Source organism: Tachypleus tridentatus, chromosome 9, assembly GCF_004210375.1.
Source record: "Tachypleus tridentatus isolate NWPU-2018 chromosome 9, ASM421037v1, whole genome shotgun sequence".
In the NCBI taxonomy this organism is placed as follows: domain Eukaryota; kingdom Metazoa; phylum Arthropoda; class Merostomata; order Xiphosura; family Limulidae; genus Tachypleus; species Tachypleus tridentatus.
The window spans coordinates 153,538,148-153,564,189 of NC_134833.1; the positions used below are offsets into that span (position 1 = coordinate 153,538,148).

Here is a 26,042-nt window from a genome sequence, read left to right on the forward strand (position 1 = left end):
TTTTGCACTTGGTATACTTCCAGGGATTTCCCACTGACTGATCTACCTCAGTTCATTTGGCAGACATTCTTCAACTCTTTATTCTCCTCACTTTTGCAGTTGGTATACTTCCAGGGATTTCCCACTGACTGATCTACCTTAGTTCATTTGGCAGACATCCTTCAACTCTTTATTCTCCTCACTTTTGCACTTGGTATACTTCCAGGGATTTCCCACTGACTGATCTACCTCAGTTCATTTGGCAGACATTCTTCAACTCTTTATTCTCCTCACTTTTCCAGTTGGTATACTTCCAGGGATTTCCCACTGACTGATCTACCTTAGTTCATTTGGCAGACATTCTTCAACTCTTTATTCTCCTCACTTTTCCAGTTGGTATACTTCCAGGGATTTCCACTGACTGATCTACCTCAGTTCATTTGGCAGACATCCTTCAACTCTATTATCCTCACTTTTGCAGTTGGTATACTTCCAGGGATTTCCCACTGACTGATCTACCTCAGTTCATTTGGCAGACATCCTTCAACTCTTTATTCTCCTTACTTTTGCAGTTGGTATACTTCCAGGGATTTCCCACTGACTGATCTACCTCAGTTCATTTGGCAGACATCCTTCAACTCTTTATTCTCCTCACTTTGCAGTTGGTATACTTCCAGGATTTCCCACTGACTGATCTACCTCAGTTCATTTGGCAGACATCCTTCAACTCTTTATTCTCCTCACTTTTGCACTTGGTATACTTCCAGGATTTCCCACTGACTGATCTACCTTAGTTCATTTGGCAGACATCCTTCAACTCTATTATCCTCACTTTTTGCACTTGGTATACTTTCAGGGATTTCCCACTGACTGATCTACCTCAGTTCATTTGGCAGACATCCTTCAACTCTTTATTCTCCTCACTTTTGCACTTGGTATACTTTCAGGGGATTTCCACTGACTGATCTACCTCAGTTCATTTGGCAGACATTCTTCAACTCTATTATCCTCACTTTTGCACTTGGTATACTTCCAGGGATTTCCACTGACTGATCTACCTGAGTTCATTTGGCAGACATTCTTCAACTCTTTATTCTCCTCACTTTTGCACTTGGTATACTTCCAGGGATTTCCCACTGACTGATCTACCTCAGTTCATTTGGCAGACATCCTTCAACTCTTTATTCTCCTCACTTTTGCACTTGGTATACTTCCAGGGGATTTCCACTGACTGATCTACCTTAGTTCATTTGGCAGACATACTTCAACTCTTTATTCTCCTCACTTTTGCACTTGGTATATTTCAGGGATTTCCCACTGACTGATCTACCTCAGTTCATTTGGCAGACATTTTCAACTCTTTATTCTCCTCACTTTTGCACTTGGTATACTTCCAGGGATTTCCCACTGACTGATCTACCTTAGTTCATTTGGCAGACATCCTTCAACTCTTTATTCTCCTCACTTTTGCACTTGGTATACTTTCAGGGATTTCCCACTGACTGATCTACCTCAGTTCATTTGGCAGACATTCTTCAACTCTATTATCCTCACTTTTGCACTTGGTATACTTCAGGGTTTCCCACTGACTGATCTACCTTAGTTCATTTGGCAGACATTCTTCAACTCTATTATCCTCACTTTTGCAGTTGGTATACTTCCAGGGGATTTCCACTGACTGATCTACCTTAGTTCATTTGGCAGACATCCTTCAACTCTATTATCCTCACTTTTGCAGTTGGTATACTTCCAGGGATTTCCGACTGACTGATCTACCTCAGTTCATTTGGCAGACATTCTTCAACTCTATTATCCTCACTTTTGCAGTTGGTATACTTCCAGGGGATTTCCCACTGACTGATCTACCTTAGTTCATTTGGCAGACATCCTTCAACTCTTTATTCTCCTCACTTTTTGCAGTTGGTATACTTCCAGGGATTTCCCACTGACTGATCTACCTTAGTTCATTTGGCAGACATTCTTCAACTCTTTATTCTCCTCACTTTTGCAGTTGGTATACTTCCAGGGATTTCCCACTGACTGATCTACCTCAGTTCATTTGGCAGACATTCTTCAACTCTTTATTCTCCTCACTTTTGCACTTGGTATACTTCCAGGGATTTCCCACTGACTGATCTACCTCAGTTCATTTGGCAGACATTCTTCAACTCTTTATTCTCCTCACTTTTGCACTTGGTATACTTCCAGGGATTTCCCACTGACTGATCTACCTCAGTTCATTTGGCAGACATTCTTCAACTCTATTATCCTCACTTTTGCAGTTGGTATACTTCCAGGGGATTTCCACTGACTGATCTACCTCAGTTCATTTGGCAGACATTCTTCAACTCTATTATCCTCACTTTTGCAGTTGGTATACTTCCAGGGATTTCCCACTGACTGATCTACCTTAGTTCATTTGGCAGACATCCTTCAACTCTTTATTCTCCTCACTTTTGCAGTTGGTATACTTCCAGGGATTTCCCACTGACTGATCTACCTTAGTTCATTTGGCAGACATCCTTCAACTCTTTATTCTCCTCACTTTTGCAGTTGGTATACTTCCAGGGATTTCCCACTGACTGATCTACCTCAGTTCATTTGGCAGACATTCTTCAACTCTTTATTCTCCTCACTTTTGCACTTGGTATACTTCCAGGGATTTCCACTGACTGATCTACCTCAGTTCATTTGGCAGACATTCTTCAACTCTTTATTCTCCTCACTTTTGCACTTGGTATACTTCCAGGGATTTCCCACTGACTGATCTACCTCAGTTCATTTGGCAGACATCCTTCAACTCTTTATTCTCCTCACTTTTGCACTTGGTATACTTCCAGGGATTTCCCACTGACTGATCTACCTCAGTTCATTTGGCAGACATTCTTCAACTCTTTATTCTCCTCACTTTTGCACTTGGTATACTTCAGGATTTCCCACTGACTGATCTACCTTAGTTCATTTGGCAGACATCCTTCAACTCTTTATTCTCCTCACTTTTGCACTTGGTATACTTCCAGGGATTTCCACTGACTGATCTACCTCAGTTCATTTGGCAGACATTCTTCAACTCTTTATTCTCCTCACTTTTGCAGTTGGTATACTTCCAGGGATTTCCACTGACTGATCTACCTCAGTTCATTTGGCAGACATTCTTCAACTCTATTATCCTCACTTTTGCAGTTGGTATACTTCCAGGGATTTCCACTGACTGATCTACCTCAGTTCATTTGGCAGACATTCTTCAACTCTATTATCCTCACTTTTGCACTTGGTATACTTCCAGGGATTTCCACTGACTGATCTACCTCAGTTCATTTGGCAGACATCCTTCAACTCTTTATTCTCCTCACTTTGCACTTGGTATACTTCCAGGGATTTCCCACTGACTGATCTACCTCAGTTCATTTGGCAGACATTCTTCAACTCTATTATCCTCACTTTTGCACTTGGTATACTTCCAGGGATTTCCACTGACTGATCTACCTCAGTTCATTTGGCAGACATCCTTCAACTCTATTATCCTCACTTTTGCACTTGGTATACTTCCAGGGTTTCCCACTGACTGATCTACCTCAGTTCATTTGGCAGACATTCTTCAACTCTTTATTCTTCTCACTTTTGCACTTGGTATACTTCTAGGGATTTCCCACTGACTGATCTACCTTAGTTCATTTGGCAGACATTCTTCAACTCTTTATTCTCCTCACTTTTGCAGTTGGTATACTTCCAGGGGATTTCCCACTGACTGATCTACCTCAGTTCATTTGGCAGACATCCTTCAACTCTTTATTCTCCTCACTTTTGCACTTGGTATACTTCCAGGAGATTTCCCACTGACTGATCTACCTTAGTTCATTTGGCAGACATTCTTCAACTCTATTATCCTCACTTTTGCACTTGGTATACTTCCAGGGGATTTCCCACTGACTGATCTACCTTAGTTCATTTGGCAGACATTCTTCAACTCTATTATCCTCACTTTTGCACTTGGTATACTTCCAGGGATTTCCCACTGACTGATCTACCTTAGTTCATTTGGCAGACATTCTTCAACTCTATTATCCTCACTTTTGCACTTGGTATACTTCAGGGATTTCCCACTGACTGATCTACCTTAGTTCATTTGGCAGACATTCTTCAACTCTATTATCCTCACTTTTGTACTTAGCATACTTCCAGGGATTTCCACTGACTGATCTACCTCAGTTCATTTGGCAGACATTCTTCAACTCTTTATTCTCCTCACTTTTGCACTTGGTATACTTCCAGGGGATTTCCCACTGACTGATCTACCTCAGTTCATTTGGCAGACATTCTTCAACTCTATTATCCTCACTTTTGCAGTTGGTATACTTCCAGGGGATTTCCCACTGACTGATCTACCTTAGTTCATTTGGCAGACATCCTTCAACTCTTTATTCTCCTCACTTTCTCAGGCAGTTTTTATCCCATGCCTTTGGTTTTTTTCCAATACAATATTGTTTGTTCTTCCCTGGTGTCCTACCCTTCCCAGTTGGGTAATTAATGTGGTTAATCATTTCCTTACTTTATGAACCACTTCCTCATGTTTAGTGCTACATTTTAATGTACTATACATTTCCTTTTCTTATCATGTGAATGTCAAGAATCAGATTTCTTTGTCATTGTCACTTGATGTATCTTTCTCCCCTACCAGTTTTTCCTTGCCTGGTTTCTTCATCCTCCCACCAATCTCAGGAAGGCTGTTCCTCCTTTTATCTCATCTCCCTTCTCTTTCTCATTTTTGCCCTTCACCAGATCCTAATAGGCTTATATGTCTCTTTATTCTTTTAGAGCCCATTTTGCTACTGTCCAGTATACATGATTCTGACTCTTTATCTCATGGTAATCATCATTCCTTTTTTAATTTACCCTCTTCCTTTACTAATTGGGTCCATGATTTGGTTTGAATGTCTTATTCTACTATACCATTCTTCCTCCCAGAGTTCTTCCAGTTGGCCTTCCATTCAATCTCACATCTTTTGTTTTCCTTGCTTCTCATCTTTGTCATCTGATGCAAGAGATTTTTCATTCTGATATGTGGACCATTCTCTGTATGTTCATCTCTCATTCTCTACATCATATCATGGTTTCCTCTTTGTTGGAATTTCATCCACTACCTGTGACTGTTCTGCAGACTTTAATGCAACCTTAACATGTAACTTTTATATATCCATTTTTTTCAGGGACACTTCTCTGACTCTGTTGTGCATGGATACCACTCAGTGGCAAGTGGTGCTGACCAGGTATTCTTTAAATCTAAACTGTAAGCCATGTTGACTGTCACCTACATCCACAGAATTGCACACTCACTGTCTAGACAGGATGTTCCAAAAGTTCACTTGACAGTTATCTACCTCATGATAACTGTTTCATAAACATGTCCATTCGTCACTGCACCACCCATGAACTACATGGTTAAAACAGAAATAGATTGTTACCCTTATCTACCATGTCTTGAGTGAATAGCTTGATATGGTCTGCTTTTCAAAATAGGGTTTTGTGGTTACCTGTAATATTGTCTCTAGTAATGACATCCATCTAGACTCTCCAATGAATTGTTGAGCTGAGCATGAAAGTCCTTAACACTTTCGGTTCCAAATCACTGGGATGTTTCACCATGGAGGAATTCCACAAGAAACATATTAGAACCATTTAGTTGAGAGTATGGCAGCAGTGTTCTGCTGGTGTAGATACAATGTGACCTCTACAGCAGTAGAGCTGTTACCTTGCTCTTTGTAACATTTACAAAACCACTGGGATTGAGTCATCATCTTTTGGCTGACATGGCCTCCTAAAGCTATTTACACAAACATGAGAGTTGAGCCTTCATCTTTTGAGATGATGTAGCCTTCCAGTTTCTTTCACACAAGTGATGGAGTTGAGCTGTTGCCTGACTGGGACACATGGCCTCCTGATGCACATTACATGCACACAGGTGCTGTACCATCACAATTACAGTTCACCCCTTTGATTGGGAGTCCTGAACTTAGCTTTGCATGGAAGTTGGTTCCCAGCATTGAGGTTTTGGATTCAAGTGAACCAATCACCATAAGTCCTCATACAAGTTGATTCCTTATGATAGACATCCTTTTCATACCACTTGACAATTCCAAGATTGAGAGATGAGTGAAGATCTTCACAACATATCTAGAAATTGATGCGAGTTTTAATCCCAATTCTTGGGTTTGTGGTGGAGACGGTATGATTATAATCATTCTTTTATATGTGTATCAGTACCTTGCAAGGTGGTTGTGGATGTGGCTGACATAAGAAATATGGTTGATAGTGCTCCAGCTGCTCCACTTCTCACAATGTCTCCTTTATATGTGTATCAGTACCTTGCAAGGTGGTTTTGGATGTGGCTGACATAATAAATATGGTTGATAGTGCTCTAGCTGCTCCACTTCTCACAATGTCTCCTTTGTATATCACATGCTACACAAAGGAGAAGAAGTACACCTTGATAAGAAATGCTGTGGTTCTCCTCTGATCTTCAGATTTATTTCTCCCATTGTCAGGGGTATCCTTCAATGCTTTCAGGGTACTTCTCAGTGTGGAATTTAGCTAATCTTGTGAGGTGAGGTAAGAACCATGTTGGAAGATATAATTTTCCTGTGCTGAAAATGTATTTCTGACAGGTACTTACCTCGCTTCATCTTACGCTTATACGGTGCTTACGTCTTCTGCCAAACTTTGAAGTGATAGTTTGGTAGAAGAGTATAAGAGACTCACATGCATCACATGAGAGTGTCAGTGGTCAATAGGTGATACATGATGGGTTGCTTAGAGACATATTCAACCATCCAATTCCGACAGGAGGAAGTGGAAGGCTTGTGACATAAAGAAGTTTGCATATAGAGGCCATCACCAAATTAGAATAATTTATTTTGTGAGTGGAGATAAGTACCTGTTGGAAATATATTTTCAATATAGGAAAATGTAACTTTTACTACATTGTACATGTTGTTTTTTTTTCCTTTTTTATAACAGGTGCAATATTTTTTGTCTCTCTCTTTGTGACTGCTCTTACTCTGGTGGGCATGGCAACAACCATGTCCCAAACATTCCTTTTCTTTGATCATTCCACAACTAGAAAGTTGGGCTGCCTGGCTTATGTCACTGGCAAATATCTTGCTCCACAGAACTGTAAAGTTGAATTCTTGTGGTCAGATCCTGAGGTTGTGGGAGGTACTTTGACCTTCACTATCAAGGTAATATTTCGCTTTTAAACAGTTGTTGTTCTATTTTTATATTTTGTGATACCTTTTGTCTACTTACTGTTCTTTCTTAAATTGTGAAACATATTTACACACTTGTCACTGACCACTTCCTTTTGGTATTATTCTTATAGAATAAGAACTCTAACTAGAAAATAATTGTCAAACAGTTCAAAGCTATTATTCCTTAATGTTTCTGGACATTTGAAACAGCTTAAGTCTAGATAAGCAAACTATCACTTCTTATCTGTTCCTAACTAATGATTTGACCTCAAGTATTATCAAACTATTCAAAGACAATTTAAGTTTTATATTTTCCCTTTAATAAGACACATTCAGACACATTGTCTGAAAATAATTGTTAAGATAGAAATAAATTGATATTTAAGTATCTTAATACTCTACAGTTTGTACATGTGTATATTAATGTTGTCACTCACACTTTTGTTTGTACATGTGTATATTAATGTTGTCACTCACACTTTTGTTTGTACATGTGTATATTAGTGTTGTCGTTCACACTTTTGTTTGTACATGTGTATATTAGTGTTGTCGTTCACACTTTTGTTTGTACATGTGTATATTAGTGTTGTTGCTCACACTTTTGTTTGTACATGTGTATATTAGTGTTGTCACTCACACTTTTGTTTGTACATGTGTATATTAGTGTTGTTAAACTCACACTTTTGTTTGTACATGTGTATATTAGTGTTGTTGCTCACACTTTTGTTTGTACATATGTATATTAATGTTGTCACTCACACTTGTTTGTACTTGCGTGCGATATCAGTGTTGTTGCTCACACTTATGTTTGTATATGTGTATATCAGTGTTGTTGCTCACACTTCTGTTTGTACTTGAGTATATCAATGTTGTTGCTCACACTTCTGTTTGTACATGTGTATATCAGTGTTGTTGCTCACACTTCTGTTTGTACATGTGTATATCAGTGTTGTTGCTCATGCTATATTTTAAATACTTGTCTTGTGTAACTCTGTTTGTAGTAACAGTGTGTAATGTAATACTTTTTCTTACTGAAACTTTGAATTGCTACATGTTTGGATTAGGTATTATTCTAGATTCTACAGGGTGTTCAGAAAGTCACTGTGCAGTTTTGTAACCATATTTTCTTCAGTCTGTTTCAAGCCAGCAACTGATAGCGGTGTTTAGAAACAAAATAAGGATCCAGACGTGTATTGATGCTAACGGGGTCACTTTCAACATTGTTTATAATTGTCATTCATATTTACCTCCTGTATTCTATATTGAAACATGTCTGTTAATAAATATGTAAGTCCACAGTGACTTTCCTAACACCCTGCATATTTCTTAGAAACTGCAAATTCTATGATGTTGCATGTTATCTGCTCTAATTTTATCTTTCTGTGTGCATGCATATATATATGTGTGTGTGGTTTACAAATACAGTGTAACCCCTCTAAGCAGCCACCCCTCAGATTCAGTCACCCCTTGAAAGCGGTCATTCAATCACAGTCCCTTTTTTGTTTACATAATCCCTAATTATGTACAGTGGAACCCCTCTAATCAGGCCAGTTTGTCTCAGTCCCAAAGGTGGCTGCTTTGAGGGGTTCCACTGTACACAGAATGATAAGTAATGAAAGTTATAAATAAAGTGTTAAGACTTATTTTTACATTTTCATATTTCTTTTACATTTTCTTCACTTTATTGACTTCTGTAATATACTTGAGCATACATACTGTAAGTATTCAGTGGCATTATCAGTATTTTTGTCAATGTAAAAACTACTAAATAGTAATTTTCCAAAGATATCTGAGGATATTTTATCAGAAGATTCAAGTTTTTGAATTAATGTTATTTTTGTAAGTTTTTACAGATAAATTATATTAAACTTTGATAAGTGTTATACTGATGGTCTTGCTGGCAGTATTTCTTGGTTAATATTTTTACTACATATCTTTCATTCAGGTATATTTGTCATAGAAGGATGTACCTTATCATCTGTTTTATATTTTTTTTAACAGTTTTTTCAGCGTAATGGACGAGCATATCCCATCTGTAATGAAGATAACCTTCTTGTGGAAATAACACAAGGGACTAATAAAATAGCTTGCAGCATAGAACTTGGAGGTCAGGATCCCAGTGATGCAAACAAGGCTTGCGTTCAGTTTAGTGTGCGGCATGCGGGAGAATATAAGATATCAGTACTGTTAGGTGTTGTACATATCCGTGGAAGTCCATTCGTAAAACACTTTCTACCAGGTACAAGCTAGTTTTGTTTCAGGATCAACTGCATGCTAGTTATCTTAATATCAGAGACATTCTTTAAATGTTAAAACTTGCATATAAACTTGTTCAGCAAGAAACAGAACCAGCTAATAATTGCAGGATATTACATTAAGATTCGAATATATTTTACCAATAAAAAAAAAGAAAAGAGAGAGAGAACAAGATAAACCTCGTACAAGATTTAAGAAGTTTTTTCATTACCAGGAGAAATGATTTTAAGGTGTATGCAACACTGTGGTGTAAAATATTAAAATTACTAGTCTATTAGGAACTGTTTAACTTTTGATGAACTGGAGGGGACCTCTTCTAAGTTCCAGAAGAATTAGGTCAGTCTTTAAGACCCAGTTTTAATAATTTTCAAAATTAAGTAAATCAACAAGAATTTTGGATACTATATATTAATAGTCAAGTAAGTATGTTTGAATTAATGTTTAACCATTTATAGGTCCACCAGAACCACAAAAGACAGGGTTCATACACCATTGTTCTACAGTTGTATGTACAGAAGGATTACCTTACCAGCTTTTTATTGAACTGAGAGATCAGTACAATAACTTGTGTATTGTGGAAGCTTCTGCTGATCCCAGTGATGAGTTTAGTGTAGACATTGTTGAAGTAAGTATTCTTGGACATGATTCTAGTGATGAGTGTATTGTCGACATTGTTGAAGTATTCTTGGATTTGATTCTAGTGATGAGTGTATTGTAGACATTGTTGACGTATTCTTGGACATGATTCTAGTGACAAGTGTATTGTAGACACTGCTGAAGTAAGTATTATGGATATAATTATAGTGATGAGTGTAGTGTAAACATTGTTGAAGTAAGTATTATTGGATATGATTCTAGTGATGAGTGTATTGTAGACATTATTGAAGTAAGTTTTATTGGATATGATTCTAGTGATGAGTGTATTGTAGACATTATTGAAGTAAGTGTTATTGGATATGATTCTAGTGATGAGTGTAGTGTAGACATTGTTGAAGTAAGTATTATTGGATATGATTCTAGTGATGAGTGTAGTGTAGACATTATTGAAGTAAGTATTATTGGATATGATTCTGGTGATGAGTGTATTGTAGACATTGTTGAAGTAAGTATTCTTGGATATGATTCTAGTGATGAGTGTATTGTAGACATTGTTGAAGTAAGTATTATTGGATATGATTCTAGTGATGAGTGTATTGTAGACATTGTTGAAGTAAGTATTATTGGATATGATTCTAGTGATGAGTGTAGTGTAGACATTGTTGAAGTAAGTATTATTGGATATGATTCTAGTGACAAGTGTATTGTAGACATTGTTGAAGTAAGTATTATTGATATGATTATAGTGATGAGTGTATTGTAGACATTGTTGAAGTAAGTATTGGATATGATTCTAGTGATGAGTGTATTGTAGACATTGTTAAAGTAAGTATTGGATATGATTCTAGTGATGAGTGTATTGTATACATTATTGAAGTGGGTATTATTGAACATTATTCTGGTGATGAGTGTAGACATTGTTGAAGTGGGTGTTACTGGATATGATTTGCATAATAAGTTTTGTACAGATGCTGTTGAAGTGACTTTTGTGTCTCGCCAGTAATAAGTATAGTATAGATATTGTTATCCTGACTGTTGTCTGTCCAGTGATAAGTACAGGGTAAACTTTGTTGAAATGAATGTTGGGTCTCAACCGAGTAATATACACATTACCAAAATGAAACCTGGATAAATCCAGTTAGGAAAATAATATATGTATTTTAATTCATATTCAATGTGATTTTTGTGAGTAGATTTTTGTGGGCATGGTTGAAATGAGTAGTGGCAGTAATTCTATCAAGAAGTGTAGTGTAAATTTTGTGAAAATAAGTGTTGGATATATTTTAATATAACATAAGCACCGCTGAAGTGTTTATTAGGTGTGAATCCATGAAATAATCTAGTTAGGCATTAACAAAGTGAAGACTGCATCTAATCCTGTTAAACATTGTAGTTAGAAGTTAACCATTATTAAACTGAATGGTGTATTTGGTCCCACTGAATAGCATAGTTGGATATTGTTGAAATGAGTAGTGAATTTGATCCAATTGAATGATGCAGTTAGATATTAATGAAATGAGAAGCGTATCTAATCCTATTAAATAGTTTAGTAGACATTATTGAAGTGAATGGTGTATCTGATGTCAGTGATGAGAGAAGTTAAACATTATTGAAGTGAACAGTTGATGTAATGTTAGATATGAGTGTTGTACAGTCAACATATGACATAATACATAAGAACATTGTTGTAATGGTGTTAATTATTTTATATATTTTTCCAAAATAATGTGTTTTTTAATTACGTGATTTGTATTTTGAAGTGCTATTTTCTAATTTTTTTTTGTGTTCATTGATGCTTGAGTCATCATCATTTGTATCTTTGAATATTTAAAAGAATAAAAATATAAAGTAATGGAAGCACTTACATATTAAATATTTATTAACAATTTTTCCTTTCTTCACTACTGGAAAGATCACCAAGAGACTAAATAATGTTTTAGCCTAGAAAGTTGTAATTGTATTTCAATATAATTTTTCTTCCTCATTTATCAGACATTAAGAGTTTCAGTAGAAAATTAAGTACTTTAAAAGTTATAAAATGTTTAATTACTTAGAACACAGATATTAAAGTATGCTTTTAATGTCTTGCAGACTAATACAGGCCGACCTATACACGCACCTTTCCGATGGGAATGTCATCCCCACTCTTCAAGAATAGGATTGATTTTGAAACTCGATAAAGAAGGGTGTTACCGAGCCACGGTGTCTTATTGTGGGGCTGCTTTACGAAACGGAGACTTTCACATTATCGTTTTGAATCGTAAGCATTTTGTTCTTTAAAATGTGTTTCAGTTTCAGATAATTTGTCATGATATTTTGGTTTATTGTCATGAACTGTTTTATACTACAAGAAGTTCTATTGCTACTGGACTTTTCAAAAACTGCTTTTAAATAGTTTTCTTTCTGGTTTTTGCAAGAAATTCAAGATAATACCCTGTGGCAGTGTTCTAAATTATTGAACTTGCCATTATAGATTAATAACAGCATGAACCACACAGAGATATTTTATATGTCATAAATACTAAGGTGAAGGAGTTTCATATTGGGTACAGAAATGCATAAGCATATGGTTGTGGCTACAACAGAAACTATATGGAAGTCTTAGAGAGCAAAGAACCAATTTTTAGGCCAGGTTCACCCAATGATATTTTACTGTCTTCAATACTTGAATATTTATTTAGATGCAAATTTGCTATGATTTAATCCACCAGCCAGCTACTGGTTACAGTCATGTATATTCTACAAGTCTGCTACTGGTTACAATATTATTACAATGATAATGATGAACGACTCGTATGGGTATTAAAACTTTAATTAAAATAAAGTACAGAACAACGTTACAACATTCATAGACCATCTTCAGGTTTACAAAGAGAGTCTTTAGAATACAAGCTATGTCTGTAGAGAAATATATATGTAAAAACGGCTCGTTTGGGTTCAGAAATGTTTTACGTAGAGGAGTGAACAACGTTTCGACCTTCATCGGTCATCGTGAACCTGACAATGACCGATGAAGGTCGAAACGTTGTTCACTCCTCTGTGTAAAATATTTTCTCAACCCAAACGAGCCGTTTTTACAAATATATGTCTCTACAAGTGGGTTTTCTCGACATCACTGAAGCTATGTCTGTGTTTAACGAAGACTTAGCTGAGACAAAGAAATGTTCAGGACTGGCATATCTGAGTTTGTCTTCATCAGGTGACTGCACCACAAAGTTGAACCCAGACAAACTAGTCACTGTAAGTAAACGACCTTTAAACGAGAACTTCAGTCGTTTTCATTCAGACAAAATATCCACCTGGTGATGGTTGGTGCAACGTAAACGAAGTATTCTGAATAGCAAAGATTTTTCCTGAAAGTATAAGTAATCCTTTGTACACCTATTTACCTATTTATGAACCTGTGCTATGATATACAAACAATAAACGTCTCTTTCTTTTGAAAACATTCAAATCACCTTTATAATTCAATATAAAACAATAACGTCATGGCCCCTGTCAAGTGGTTGACTGAAAAACGCTTGTTTCTCCGAAAATCAAACAAAGCGAAGACACAAATTGAATTCTGTATTTTTAAATTTTAATAACAAAAAATGTCCAAATTTAACGAACTGTACTCAGTATGGAAACTATAAGGTCCACTAATACCTACATTCATAACAAATGTAACAGTCTCCACTAATATCTACATTCATAACAAATGTAACAGTCTCCACTAATACCTACATTCTTAACAAATATAACAGTCTCCAATAATACCTACATTGTTAACAAATCAAACAGTCTCCAATAACACCTACATTCATAACAAATGTAACAGTCTCCACTAATACCTACATTCATAACAAATGTAACAGTCTCCACTAACACCTACATTCATAACAAATGTAACAGTCTCCACTAATATCTACATTCATAACAAATGTAACAGTCTCCACTAATATCTACATTCATAACAAATGTAACAGTCTCCACTAATATCTACATTCATAACCAATGTAACAGTCTCCACTAATATCTACATTCATAACGAATGTAACAGTCTCCACTAATATCTACATTCATAACAAATGTAACAGTCTCCACTAATACCTACATTCATAACAAATGTAACAGTCTCCACTAATACCTACATTCATAACAAATGTAACAGTCTCCACTAATATCTACATTCATAACAAATGTAACAGTCTCCACTAATACCTACATTTATAACAAATGTAACAGTCTCCACTAATACCTACATTCATAACAAATGTAACAGTCTCCACTAATACCTACATTCATAACAAATGTAACAGTCTCCACTAATATCTACATTCATAACAAATGTAACAGTCTCCACTAATACCTACATTCATAACAAATGTAACAGTCTCCACTAATACCTACATTCATAACAAATGTAACAGTCTCCACTAATACCTACATTCATAACAAATGTAACAGTCTCCACTAATACCTACATTCATAACAAATGTAACAGTCTCCACTAATATCTACATTCATAACAAATGTAACAGTCTCCACTAATATCTACATTCATAACAAATGTAACAGTCTCCACTAATACCTACATTCATAACAAATGTAACAGTCTCCACTAATACCTACATTCACAACAAATGTAACAGTCTCCAATAACACCTACATTCATAACAAATGTAACAGTCTCCACTAATATCTACATTCATAACAAATGTAACAGTCTCCACTAATATCTACATTCATAACGAATGTAACAGTCTCCACTAATATCTACATTCAAAACAAATGTAACAGTCTCCACTAATACCTACATTCATAACAAATGTAACAGTCTCCACTAATATCTACATTCATAACAAATGTAACAGTCTCCACTAATACCTACATTCATAACAAATGTAACAGTCTCCACTAATACCTACATTCATAACAAATGTAACAGTCTCCACTAATATCAACATTCATAACAAATGTAACAGTCTCCACTAATACCTACATTCATAACGAATGTAACAGTCTCCACTAATACCTACATTCATAACAAATGTAACAGTCTCCAATAACACCTACATTCATAACAAATGTAACAGTCTCCACTAATATCTACATTCATAACAAATGTAACAGTCTCCACTAATATCTACATTCATAACGAATGTAACAGTCTCCACTAATATCTACATTCATAACAAATGTAACAGTCTCCAATAACACCTAGAAATGTGCCAACCAAGAGCTATTAAATAATAGTTGTGAGTGACAATTGTGGGCGATGCCTCGTTTCTTTCGAATGTATTTACCTTGTTCCTTCTTGATTTTGATCTGATGAAGCACAGATGTCCCATTGCGTAACGTTATGTTTAATTCCAAACAACCAAACCCAATTTCTTACTTGACGTATAATCGTTTGGTAATTCAAACTGGATAATGGAAGATTATTAAGACCGGTAAGGATTTAGCTAACAATTCAATCCATCAAATGAAGGATTATCAGCCAGCAAGGTTATTCCTAACAATCCATAACCAATAAAGAAGGACTGTTTATATTTCAACCAAATGTAATAATTACTTCACCGGTTTCTTCTCTGTCTGCACAGGAAGTATATAAATATAAATATATGAAACGCTTTTAGACATTTTATAAGCAGCATTTTTTTTCATTTCACTTTATTTGATTAATTTAGTTTAAAGTCTGTGAGAGTCCCCAACCTTAAGTGAAACACTTCTTTAAAATATATATCTTGTTTGAATGAAGTTCTTGAAAACATTTACCACGACATCAAGGATGAAAAAACCTCAACCAGTTTATTATACAAGAATTTCGCGCTATGGAAGGATGATGTGCCGTGAATTGGTTCATTATATAAGGATGCCATGCCATGAATTGGTTCATTACGTAAGGATGCCATGCCGTGATTTGGTTCATTACGTAAGGATGCCATGCCGTGATTTGGTTCATTACGTAAGGAAGCCATGCCATGAATTGGTTCATTACGTAAGGATGCCATGCCGTGAATTGGTTCATTACGTAAGGATGCCATGCCTTGAATTGGTTCATTACGTAAGGATGCCATGCCATGAATTGTTTTATTACGTAAGGACACCATGCCGTGAATTGGTTTATTACGTAAGGATGTCATGCCGTGAATTTGTTCATTACGTAAGGATACCATGCCGTGAATTGGTTCATTGCGTAAGGATGTCATGCCGTGAATTTGTTCATTACGTAAGGATGCCATGCCGTGAATTGGTTCATCATGTGAGGATGCCATGCCGTGAATTGGTTCATCACGTGAGGATGCCATGCCGTGAATTGGTTCATCACGTGAGGATGCCATGCCGTGAATTGGTTCATTACGTAAGGATGCCATGCCGTGAATTGGTTCATTACGTAAGGATGCCATGCCATGAATTGGTTCATTACGTAAGGATGCCATGCCATGAATAGTTTTATTACGTAAGGATGCCATGCCGTGAATTGGTTCATTACGTAAGGATGCCATGCCGTGAATTGGTTCATTACGTAAGGATGCCATGCCGTGAATTGGTTCATTACGTGAGGATGCCATGCCGTGAATTGGTTCATTACGTAAGGATTCTATGCCGTGAATTGGTTCGTGATGTAAGGATGTCATGTCATCGATTAGTTCATTAAATGAGGATATTGTGTCCTGGGTTTGTTTATTATATAAAAAAATGTTGTGCCCTAGATTGGTTAATTATATAAATATGTGCTAACTTGGATTGGTCCATTATTGGTTCCTTAACGAGAATTTCGTATTCTTAGTAGCTATTACTTTACGGTTGACTCTATGACAAGGTAATGCTTTCCTCACGATGTAGCCCCTTCCGCTCGGGGGGACGGCAGTAAATTTATGGACTTACAATGTTAGAATCCGAGGTTCGGTTACCGGTGGCGGACACAACAGATGTCCCAATGTGGATTTGCTTTGAAACAAACACATTCTTGGTGAAAGTCTATTTTCTCAAAAGCTCTAAAGAAACTCACTGTAGGTAATAACTACAATAACCTACTTACTGTATTCAATAACCACGGAACTGAAAGCAACAAACTAACGAACCTACTCACTGTATACAATAAGTACGGAACTGAAAGCAACGAACAAACGAACCTACTTACTGTATACAATAACTACGGAACTGAAAGCAACGAACAAACGACCTACTTACTGTTATACAATAACTACGGAACTGAAAGCAACAAACTAACGAACCTACTCACTGTATACAATAAGTATAGAACTGAAAGCAACGAACAAACGAACCTACTCACTGTATACAATAACTACGGAACTGAAAGCAACTAACAAACGAACCTACTCACTGTATACAATAACTACGGAACTGGAAGCAACAAACTAACGAACCTACTCACTGTATACAATAACTACGGAACTGAAAGCAACTAACAAACGAACCTACTCACTGTATACAATAACTACGGAACTGGAAGCAACAAACTAACGAACCTACTCACTGTATACAATAACTACGGAACTGAAAGCAACAGAACAAACGAACCTACTCACTGTATACAATAACTACGGAACTGGAAGCAACAAACTAACGAACCTACTCACTGTATACAATAACTACGGAACTGAAAGCAACGAACAAACGAACCTACTCACTGTATACAATAACTACGGAACTGAAAGCAACTAACAAACGAACCTACTCACTGTATACAATAACTACGGAACTGGAAGCAACAAACTAACGAACCTACTCACTGTATACAATAACTACGGAACTGAAAGCAACTAACAAACGAACCTACTCACTGTATACAATAACTACGGAACTGGAAGCAACTAACAAACGAACCTACTCACTGTATACAATAAGTATAGAACTGAAAGCAACTAACAAACGAACCTACTCACTGTATACAATAACTACGGAACTGAAAGCAACAAACTAACGAACCTACTCACTGTATACAATAACTACGGAACTGGAAGCAACAAACTAACGAACCTACTCACTGTATACAATAAGTGTAGAACTGAAAGCAATGAACAAACGAACCTACTCACTGTATACAATAACTACAGAACTGAAAGCAACTAACAAACGAACCTACTCACTGTATACAATAACTACGAACTGGAAGCAACTAACAAACGAACCTACTCACTGTATACAATAAGTATAGAACTGAAAGCAAGAAACAAACGAACCTACTTACTGTATACAATAAGTGTAGAACTGAAAGCAATGAACAAACAGAACCTACTCACTGTATACAATAACTACAGAACTGAAAGCAACTAACAAACAGAACCTACTCACTGTATACACAATAACTACGGAACTGGAAGCAACAAACTAACGAACCTACTCACTGTATGCAATAACTCGGAACTGAAAGCAACGAACAAACGAACCTACTCACTGTATACAATAACTCACGGAACTGAAAGCAACTAACAAACGAACCTACTCACTGTATACAATAACTACGGAACTGGAAGCAACAAACTAACGAACCTACTCACTGTATACAATAACTACGGAACTGAAAGCAACTAACAAACGAACCTACTCACTGTATACAATAACTACGGAACTGGAAGCAACTAACAAACGAACCTACTCACTGTATACAATAAGTATAGAACTGAAAGCAACTAACAAACGAACCTACTCACTGTATACAATAACTTCACGAACTGAAAGCAACAAACTAACGAACCTACTCACTGTATACAATAACTACGAACTGGAAGCAACAAACTAACGAACCTACTCACTGTATACAATAAGTGTAGAACTGAAAGCAATGAACAAACGAACCTACTCACTGTATACAATAACTACAGAACTGAAAGCAACTAACAAACGAACCTACTCACTGTATACAATAACTACGGAACTGGAAGCAACTAACAAACGAACCTACTCACTGTATACAATAAGTATAGAACTGAAAGCAAGAAACAAACGAACCTACTTACTGTATACAATAAGTGTAGAACTGAAAGCAATGAACAAACGAACCTACTCACTGTATACAATAACTACAGAACTGAAAGCAACTAACAAACGAACCTACTCACTGTATACAATAACTACGAACTGGAAGCAACTAACAAACGAACCTACTCACTGTATACAATAAGTATAGAACTGGAAGCAACAAACTAACGAACCTACTCACTGTATACAATAAGTATAGAACTGAAAGCAAGAAAAAAAAGAACCTACTTACTGTATACAATAAGTGTAGAGTTGAGAACTTCAAAACACAGCTTGGCGACTCACTATCACGTTTCGTTTAATTACAGATACCAAAGTTGACTAATGCTATTACAACCGGACAAGCTCATAACCCTACACATAAGTACGCGAAAACACTACAATTCAAACAAAATAGGGCGTGAAGTTTTATTTCAAAGCACCTTCACAGAAATAACACAATTTTCTGCCACCTATAATAACCAGTAGTTATGTTCCTCGCTGGTTTAATGTGTTGTGTAACTTACAGTTTACTTCATACTGAATGTCTGTCAGTTTATTATAATGTATCTCGTTGTTAAACGGTACATGTTTTTCTTATAACACGTTACACTTCCAACATCAGTTTAACCACCAAGTGAAGAACTGATGGGCAACCAGATACACCAGACAAGAAACGTTTAAACAATACCCTCTTAAATAAATCCAATAATAACATTTGGCTTCGAGTAAGATTGACCATTAGGTTTTTTTTGTATTAGCTGTAGCATTCAAACCTTTAGTAAAAATCTCTTATGTTAAATCTCTGTACTAGTAATAACATTAATAACATTAGACATATATTGTTAGATAGCTTTACATAAGTAATAGCATTTGAAACTAATGCGATTCTGGTTGTTAGATATATCAGAATTAGCAACAGTATTCGGGCCTAACCTATGTCTTATTATTAGATATCTTTGGTTTAGTAATAGTATTCAGGCTTAATGTAGCTCTGATTGTAAGATATCTTTGGCTTAGTAATAGTATTCAGGCTTAATGTAGCTCTGATTGTAAGATATATTTGGCTTAGTAATAGTATTCAGGCTTAATGTAGCTCTGGTTGTAAGATATCTTTGGTTTAGTAATAGTATTCAGGCTTAATGTAGCTCTGATTGTAAGATATCTTTGGCTTAGTAATAGTATTCAGGCTTAATGTAGCTCTGATTGTAAGATATCTTTGGTTTAGTAATAGTATTCAGGCTCAATGTAGCTCTGATTGTAAGATATCTTTGGCTTAGTAATAGTATTCAGGCTTAATGTAGCTCTGGTTGTAAGATATCTTTGGTTTAGTAATAGTATTCAGGCTTAATGTAGCTCTGATTGTAAGATATCTTTGGTTTAGTAATAGTATTCAGGCTTAATGTAGCTCTGGTTGTAAGATATCTTTGGTTTAGTAATAGTATTCAGGCTTAGTGTAGCTCTGATTGTAAGATATCTTTGGTTTAGTAATAGTATTCAGGCTTAATGTAGCTCTGGTTGTAAGATATCTTTGGTTTAGTAATAGTATTCAGGCTTAGTGTAGCTCTGATTGTAAGATATCTTTGGTTTAGTAATAGTATTCAGGCTTAATGTAGCTCTGATTGAAAGATATCTTTGGTTTAGTAATAGTATTCAGGCTTAATGTAGCTCTGGTTGTAAGATATCTTTGGTTTAGTAATAGTATTCAGGCTTAATGTAGCTCTGATTGTAAGATATCTTTGGTTTAGTAATAGTATTCAGGCTTAGTGTAGCTCTGATTGTAAGATATCTTTGGTTTAGTAATAGTATTCAGGCTTAATGTAGCTCTGATTGTAAGATATCTTTGGTTTAGTAATAGTATTCAGGCTTAATGTAGCTCTGATTGTAAGATATCTTTGGTTTAGTAATAGTATTCAGGCTTAATGTAGCTCTGATTGTAAGATATATTTATGGTAGCAACAGTATTCAGGTTCTAACCAAGTCTGATTATTTTATATCTTTGGTTTAGTAATAGTATTCAGGCTTAGTGTAGCTCTGATTGTAAGATATCTTTGGTTTAGTAATAGTATTCAGGCTTAATGTAGCTCTGATTGTAAGATATCTTTGGTTTAGTAATAGTATTCAGGCTTAATGTAGCTCTGATTGTAAGATATCTTTGGTTTAGTAATAGTATTCAGGCTTAGTGTAGCTCTGATTGTAAGATATCTTTGGTTTAGTAATAGTATTCAGGCTTAATGTAGCTCTGATTGTAAGATATCTTTGGTTTAGTAATAGTATTCAGGCTTAATGTAGCTCTGATTGTAAGATATCTTTGGTTTAGTAATAGTATTCAGGCTTAATGTAGCTCTGATTGTAAGATATCTTTGGTTTAGTAATAGTATTCAGGCTTAATGTAGCTCTGATTGTAAGATATATTTATGGTAGCAACAGTATTCAGGTCTTACCAAGTCTGATTATTTTATATCTTTGGTTTAGTAATAGTATTCAGGCTTAATGTAGCTCTGATTGTAAGATATCTTTGGTTTAGTAATAGTATTCAGGCTTAATGTAGCTCTGATTGTAAGATATCTTTGGTTTAGTAATAGTATTCAGGCTTAATGTAGCTCTGATTGTAAGATATCTTTGGCTTATTAATAGTATTCAGGCTTAATGTAGCTCTGATTGTAAGATATCTTTGGTTTAGTAATAGTATTCAGGCTTAATGTAGCTCTGGTTGTAAGATATCTTTGGTTTAGTAATAGTATTCAGGCTTAATGTAGCTCTGATTGTAAGATATCTTTGGCTTAGTAATAGTATTCAGGCTTAATGTAGCTCTGATTGTAAGATATCTTTGGTTTAGTAATAGTATTCAGGCTCAATGTAGCTCTGATTGTAAGATATCTTTGGCTTAGTAATAGTATTCAGGCTTAATGTGGCTCTGATTGTAAGATATCTTTGGTTTAGTAATAGTATTCAGGCTTAATGTAGCTCTGATTGTAAGATATCTTTGGTTTAGTAATAGTATTCAGGCTTAATGTAGCTCTGATTGTAAGATATATTTATAGTACCAACAGTATTCAGGTCTAACCAAGTCTGATTATTTTATATCTTTGGTTTAGTAATAGTATTCAGGCTTAATGTAGCTCTGATTGTAAGATATCTTTGGTTTAGTAATAGTATTCAGGCTTAATGTAGCTCTGATTGTAAGATATATTTATAGTAGCAACAGTATTCAGGTCTAACCAAGTCTGATTATTTTATATCTTTGGTTTAGTAATAGTATTCAGGCTTAATGTAGCTCTGATTGTAAGATATCTTTGGTTTAGTAATAGTATTCAGGCTTAATGTAGCTCTGATTGTAAGATATCTTTGGTTTAGTAATAGTATTCAGGCTTAATGTAGCTCTGATTGTAAGATATCTTTGGCTTAGTAATAGTATTCAGGCTTAATGTAGCTCTGATTGTAAGATATATTTATAGTACCAACAGTATTCAGGTCTAACCAAGTCTGATTATTTTATATCTTTGGTTTAGTAATAGTATTCAGGCTTAATGTAGCTCTGATTGTAAGATATCTTTGGTTTAGTAATAGTATTCAGGCTTAATGTAGCTCTGATTGCAAGATATCTTTGGCTTAGTAATAGTATTCAGGCTTAATGTAGCTCTGATTGTAAGATATCTTTGGTTTAGTAATAGCTTTAGGTCTTACCTATGTCTGAATGTTCGATATATTTGCACTAACCTACAGCACTATCGTGTTCTTTTTCTGAAATTCGTAACCAACTTTAAAGGTTCTAACACGTTTCGTTTAAAGCTTTTAGGAAACTAAACTGTACAGGCGATTCCGTTATGATTTTTAGGTCGCTTCGGTTTCAGCACGAGTTTTGTTTGTTGTTTTTTGTTACAGGAAACCGTGAAAAAAAACAGATCCATACAGTGGGATATTGGGTGTGAACAGACATAATTTTTATTGTAATAGAGTTTTCACAGTGTCAGCCGTGTACCAGGATTTGGTTATTTATCTACTCAACTTGGACAACAAACGGGCTGTTTGATCTAGAAACCCGCTGTCATTGATTTATATAGAGCTTAAAAATTCATTCCTCAGTGCTGAAGAAAGCGAGAATTGATGATTGCGGTGTATGTAACTTTGACTTGTTGTCGGGTTTGTTCGTAGGCTGGAATGAATCAGCAACGCCCGTCGAGTCGGAGTCAAGTGGCTCGACCGATGTAACTAGTTCAACATACGAGTGCTTCTGTTTCCTCCACCGGGACAGATGAAACTGAGAAAGCACTGGTCCTTTTGTGACGGAACATCTATCTTCCTCGCGCCCCTACTCCCAATATTACTATCCGCCATTTTTCACGAGTTCCTGCCACTCACGCCACCTATATCAACGGCCACCTTTCGTGAGAGCTGAATAGGCACGTTGTAGCAGTAATTGAACGAATTCAGACGCTCTGCTCTGTTCAAGCTCTTAACCCGCACTACGCTCGAGGAATCGCTTTCTTGTGACAGCAAACAATCAACTCCGTTTCCAGTACAAAGAGAGTATATTTACAAAAACCCGAAACTGTCAACCGATTGTTCGAAACGGAAACAACGAAACTGGTAACTGTTGAAGCTAAAGGCGGTTCCTGAGCAATAGAGTAACAAGCGGGAAAGAATCCCCACCAAACATCCCCACTCCTCGAAGAGTAGACTATTTGAGAGAAATCAAAATTGATAACTGTATCAATTTCTAGAAACTCGAAGCATAGAGAACACAGTAATGATTAAAGATGAGGATTAGTGTTAGCCGTTCTAAACCAACCAATTATTATTCACCTTTCATGACATCAATAGACTAAACCAACCAATAAAGGGCGAGTATGTTTGGTACGACAGGGATTCGAGCCCGTGACCCTCAGAATAGGAATCGAACGCCTTAACCCACTTAGCCATGCCGGGCCATTGGAAATGAAGAACAGGTTTTTTGTTTGTTTGGCATTTCGCGCAAAACTACAGAGCGCCTAATTTAGCAGTTATATACTAAAGGAAAGATAGCTAGTCAAAGCCACCCACCGCCAACTCATGGGCTACTCTTTTACCAACAAATAGTGGAATTGACCGTTACGAAATAAATCACCTGCGACTAAAAGGGTTAGAATGTTGTGACGGGGATTTGAACCCGTGACCCGCATATTGTGAGTCGAACGCTACAACCACCAGGTAAATGCAAGCCTAAAGAACAGAGCTCGTGTTCATGTAGATTTAGTAATTCCTTTACATTGTTCTCGTTTGATTATTTGTTGGATAATTAAATTTCTAAAAACGTGTTTTATTCACTTTAAAAGTGGCTCAGAATACTCAGGTGTTTAAGGCACTCGACTCGTAATCTGAAAGTCGCGGGTTCGAATCCCCGTCGCACCAACATGCTCACCCTTTCAGCCGTGGGGGTGTTATAATGTGACGGTCAATCCCACCATTCGTTGGTAAAAGAGTAGCCCAAGAGTTGGCGGTGGGTGGTGATGACTAGCTGCCTTCCCTCTAGTCTTACACTGCTAAATTAGGGACGGCTAGCACAGATAGCCCTCGAGTAGCTTTGTGCAAAATTCACAAAAACACAAACACACTTTAAAAGTCATACCCATGTTCATTATTTTTTAAGGTTTCTTTTCTTCAGAAAGGCAAGTCTGATTTGGAATAAACGTTTAAAGAAGGCATATTTATTTATTCATTTTGCTCATATTCCAGGACGTCAAGTTTATTTGTCTGGGATCAGACATTTACAGAAAACCATTTCTTTCTCCAGAACGTCACGCCTTTGATGCGGTTCTCTCTGGCTTTGTTGTCACCATTAGTCGATCTGTTACGAAACACTAAAGGTCGCCACAACACGTCCCAGTTCCAATTATTAACTGAGTAGAAATGTGTCACCGTTTTCGTTGTTTCCCGCGCCATGCTGCCTGTACAAATATCTTCCCCACGCTAATGTTTCTCCATACTTTGCGACACAGAGCGCTTAATTAGGTCGTTGACACAATATGGAGATTATGGATTAACAGTCACCAACACCTTGTTACAATATGGCGACTATGGATTTAAAGCGAACAACACGTTGACACAGCATAGTGACTATAGATTGACTGTGAACAACACGTTGACACAATATGGCGACTATGGATTAAGAGTGAACAACACGTTGACACAACATGGCGACTAAGAAATGACTGTGAACACGTTGACACAATATGGTAACAACAGATTAATAGTGAACAACACGTTGGCACAACATGGCGACTAAGGATTGACTGTTAACACACTATGGCAACAATGGATTGAAAGTGAACAACACGTTGACACAACATGGCGACTAAGGATTGACTGTGAACACGTTAACACACTATGGCAACAATGGATTGAGAGTGTTCAACAGGAGCACCTGGAATTTCGCAAGTTGTTTCATCGGTGTATGATCACCCTACTTATCCCGGCTAATTAAGGAAAGTTGTTCTGTTGGTCTGAAAGACAAACAAAAACAGTTTTCTGGGAAGATGGGAATTATTACACCGAACCTAAACGGAACAAAAAAAAAACAACTAAAATGTTTTTACAATAAAATATTATTGAATACTTTGGAGACCAAATTTAATTGCAACGTTAAATGCACTTTATGTGACGTTATTTTAGTGTCTACTCACTGACTAACAGACAACACACTACTGTATTGTGATGTGAGTGGTTAGACAAATGAACCTTCAAGGCCTCCTTTAGGGGAAACTAATACAAAGTACATAAAACAATTCACCAGTAACTATATTATATAATTATATATTTTTATTAATTTTTTCTCAGTGTATCATACATTAATCAACAACATTCTGGACTAGAAACATGAAGCTTAGAATAATGGCAGGATATACGGACCTTCATAGCTCGTTTGAGGACTAATATATGTACTTGAAAACTGTAACCATTTTGATCAATTTCAGTTGGTAATAACCAAAAAATCGCGTGTTAAATTCAAAACTCAAA

The 26,042-nt window shown here is 36.2% G+C and overlaps 1 protein-coding gene across 1 annotated transcript in view; it reads left to right on the forward strand.

Moving 5' to 3' along the window:
- The window catches only part of LOC143226687 (apoptosis-resistant E3 ubiquitin protein ligase 1-like), a 115,112-nt gene that overhangs the window by 55,794 nt on the left and 33,276 nt on the right, over window positions 1-26,042 (forward strand). Inside the window, 4 exon segments of the mRNA XM_076457983.1 lie at window positions 6,994-7,214; window positions 9,225-9,462; window positions 9,935-10,104; window positions 12,168-12,336. Coding sequence (XP_076314098.1) covers window positions 6,994-7,214; window positions 9,225-9,462; window positions 9,935-10,104; window positions 12,168-12,336 — 798 coding nt within the window.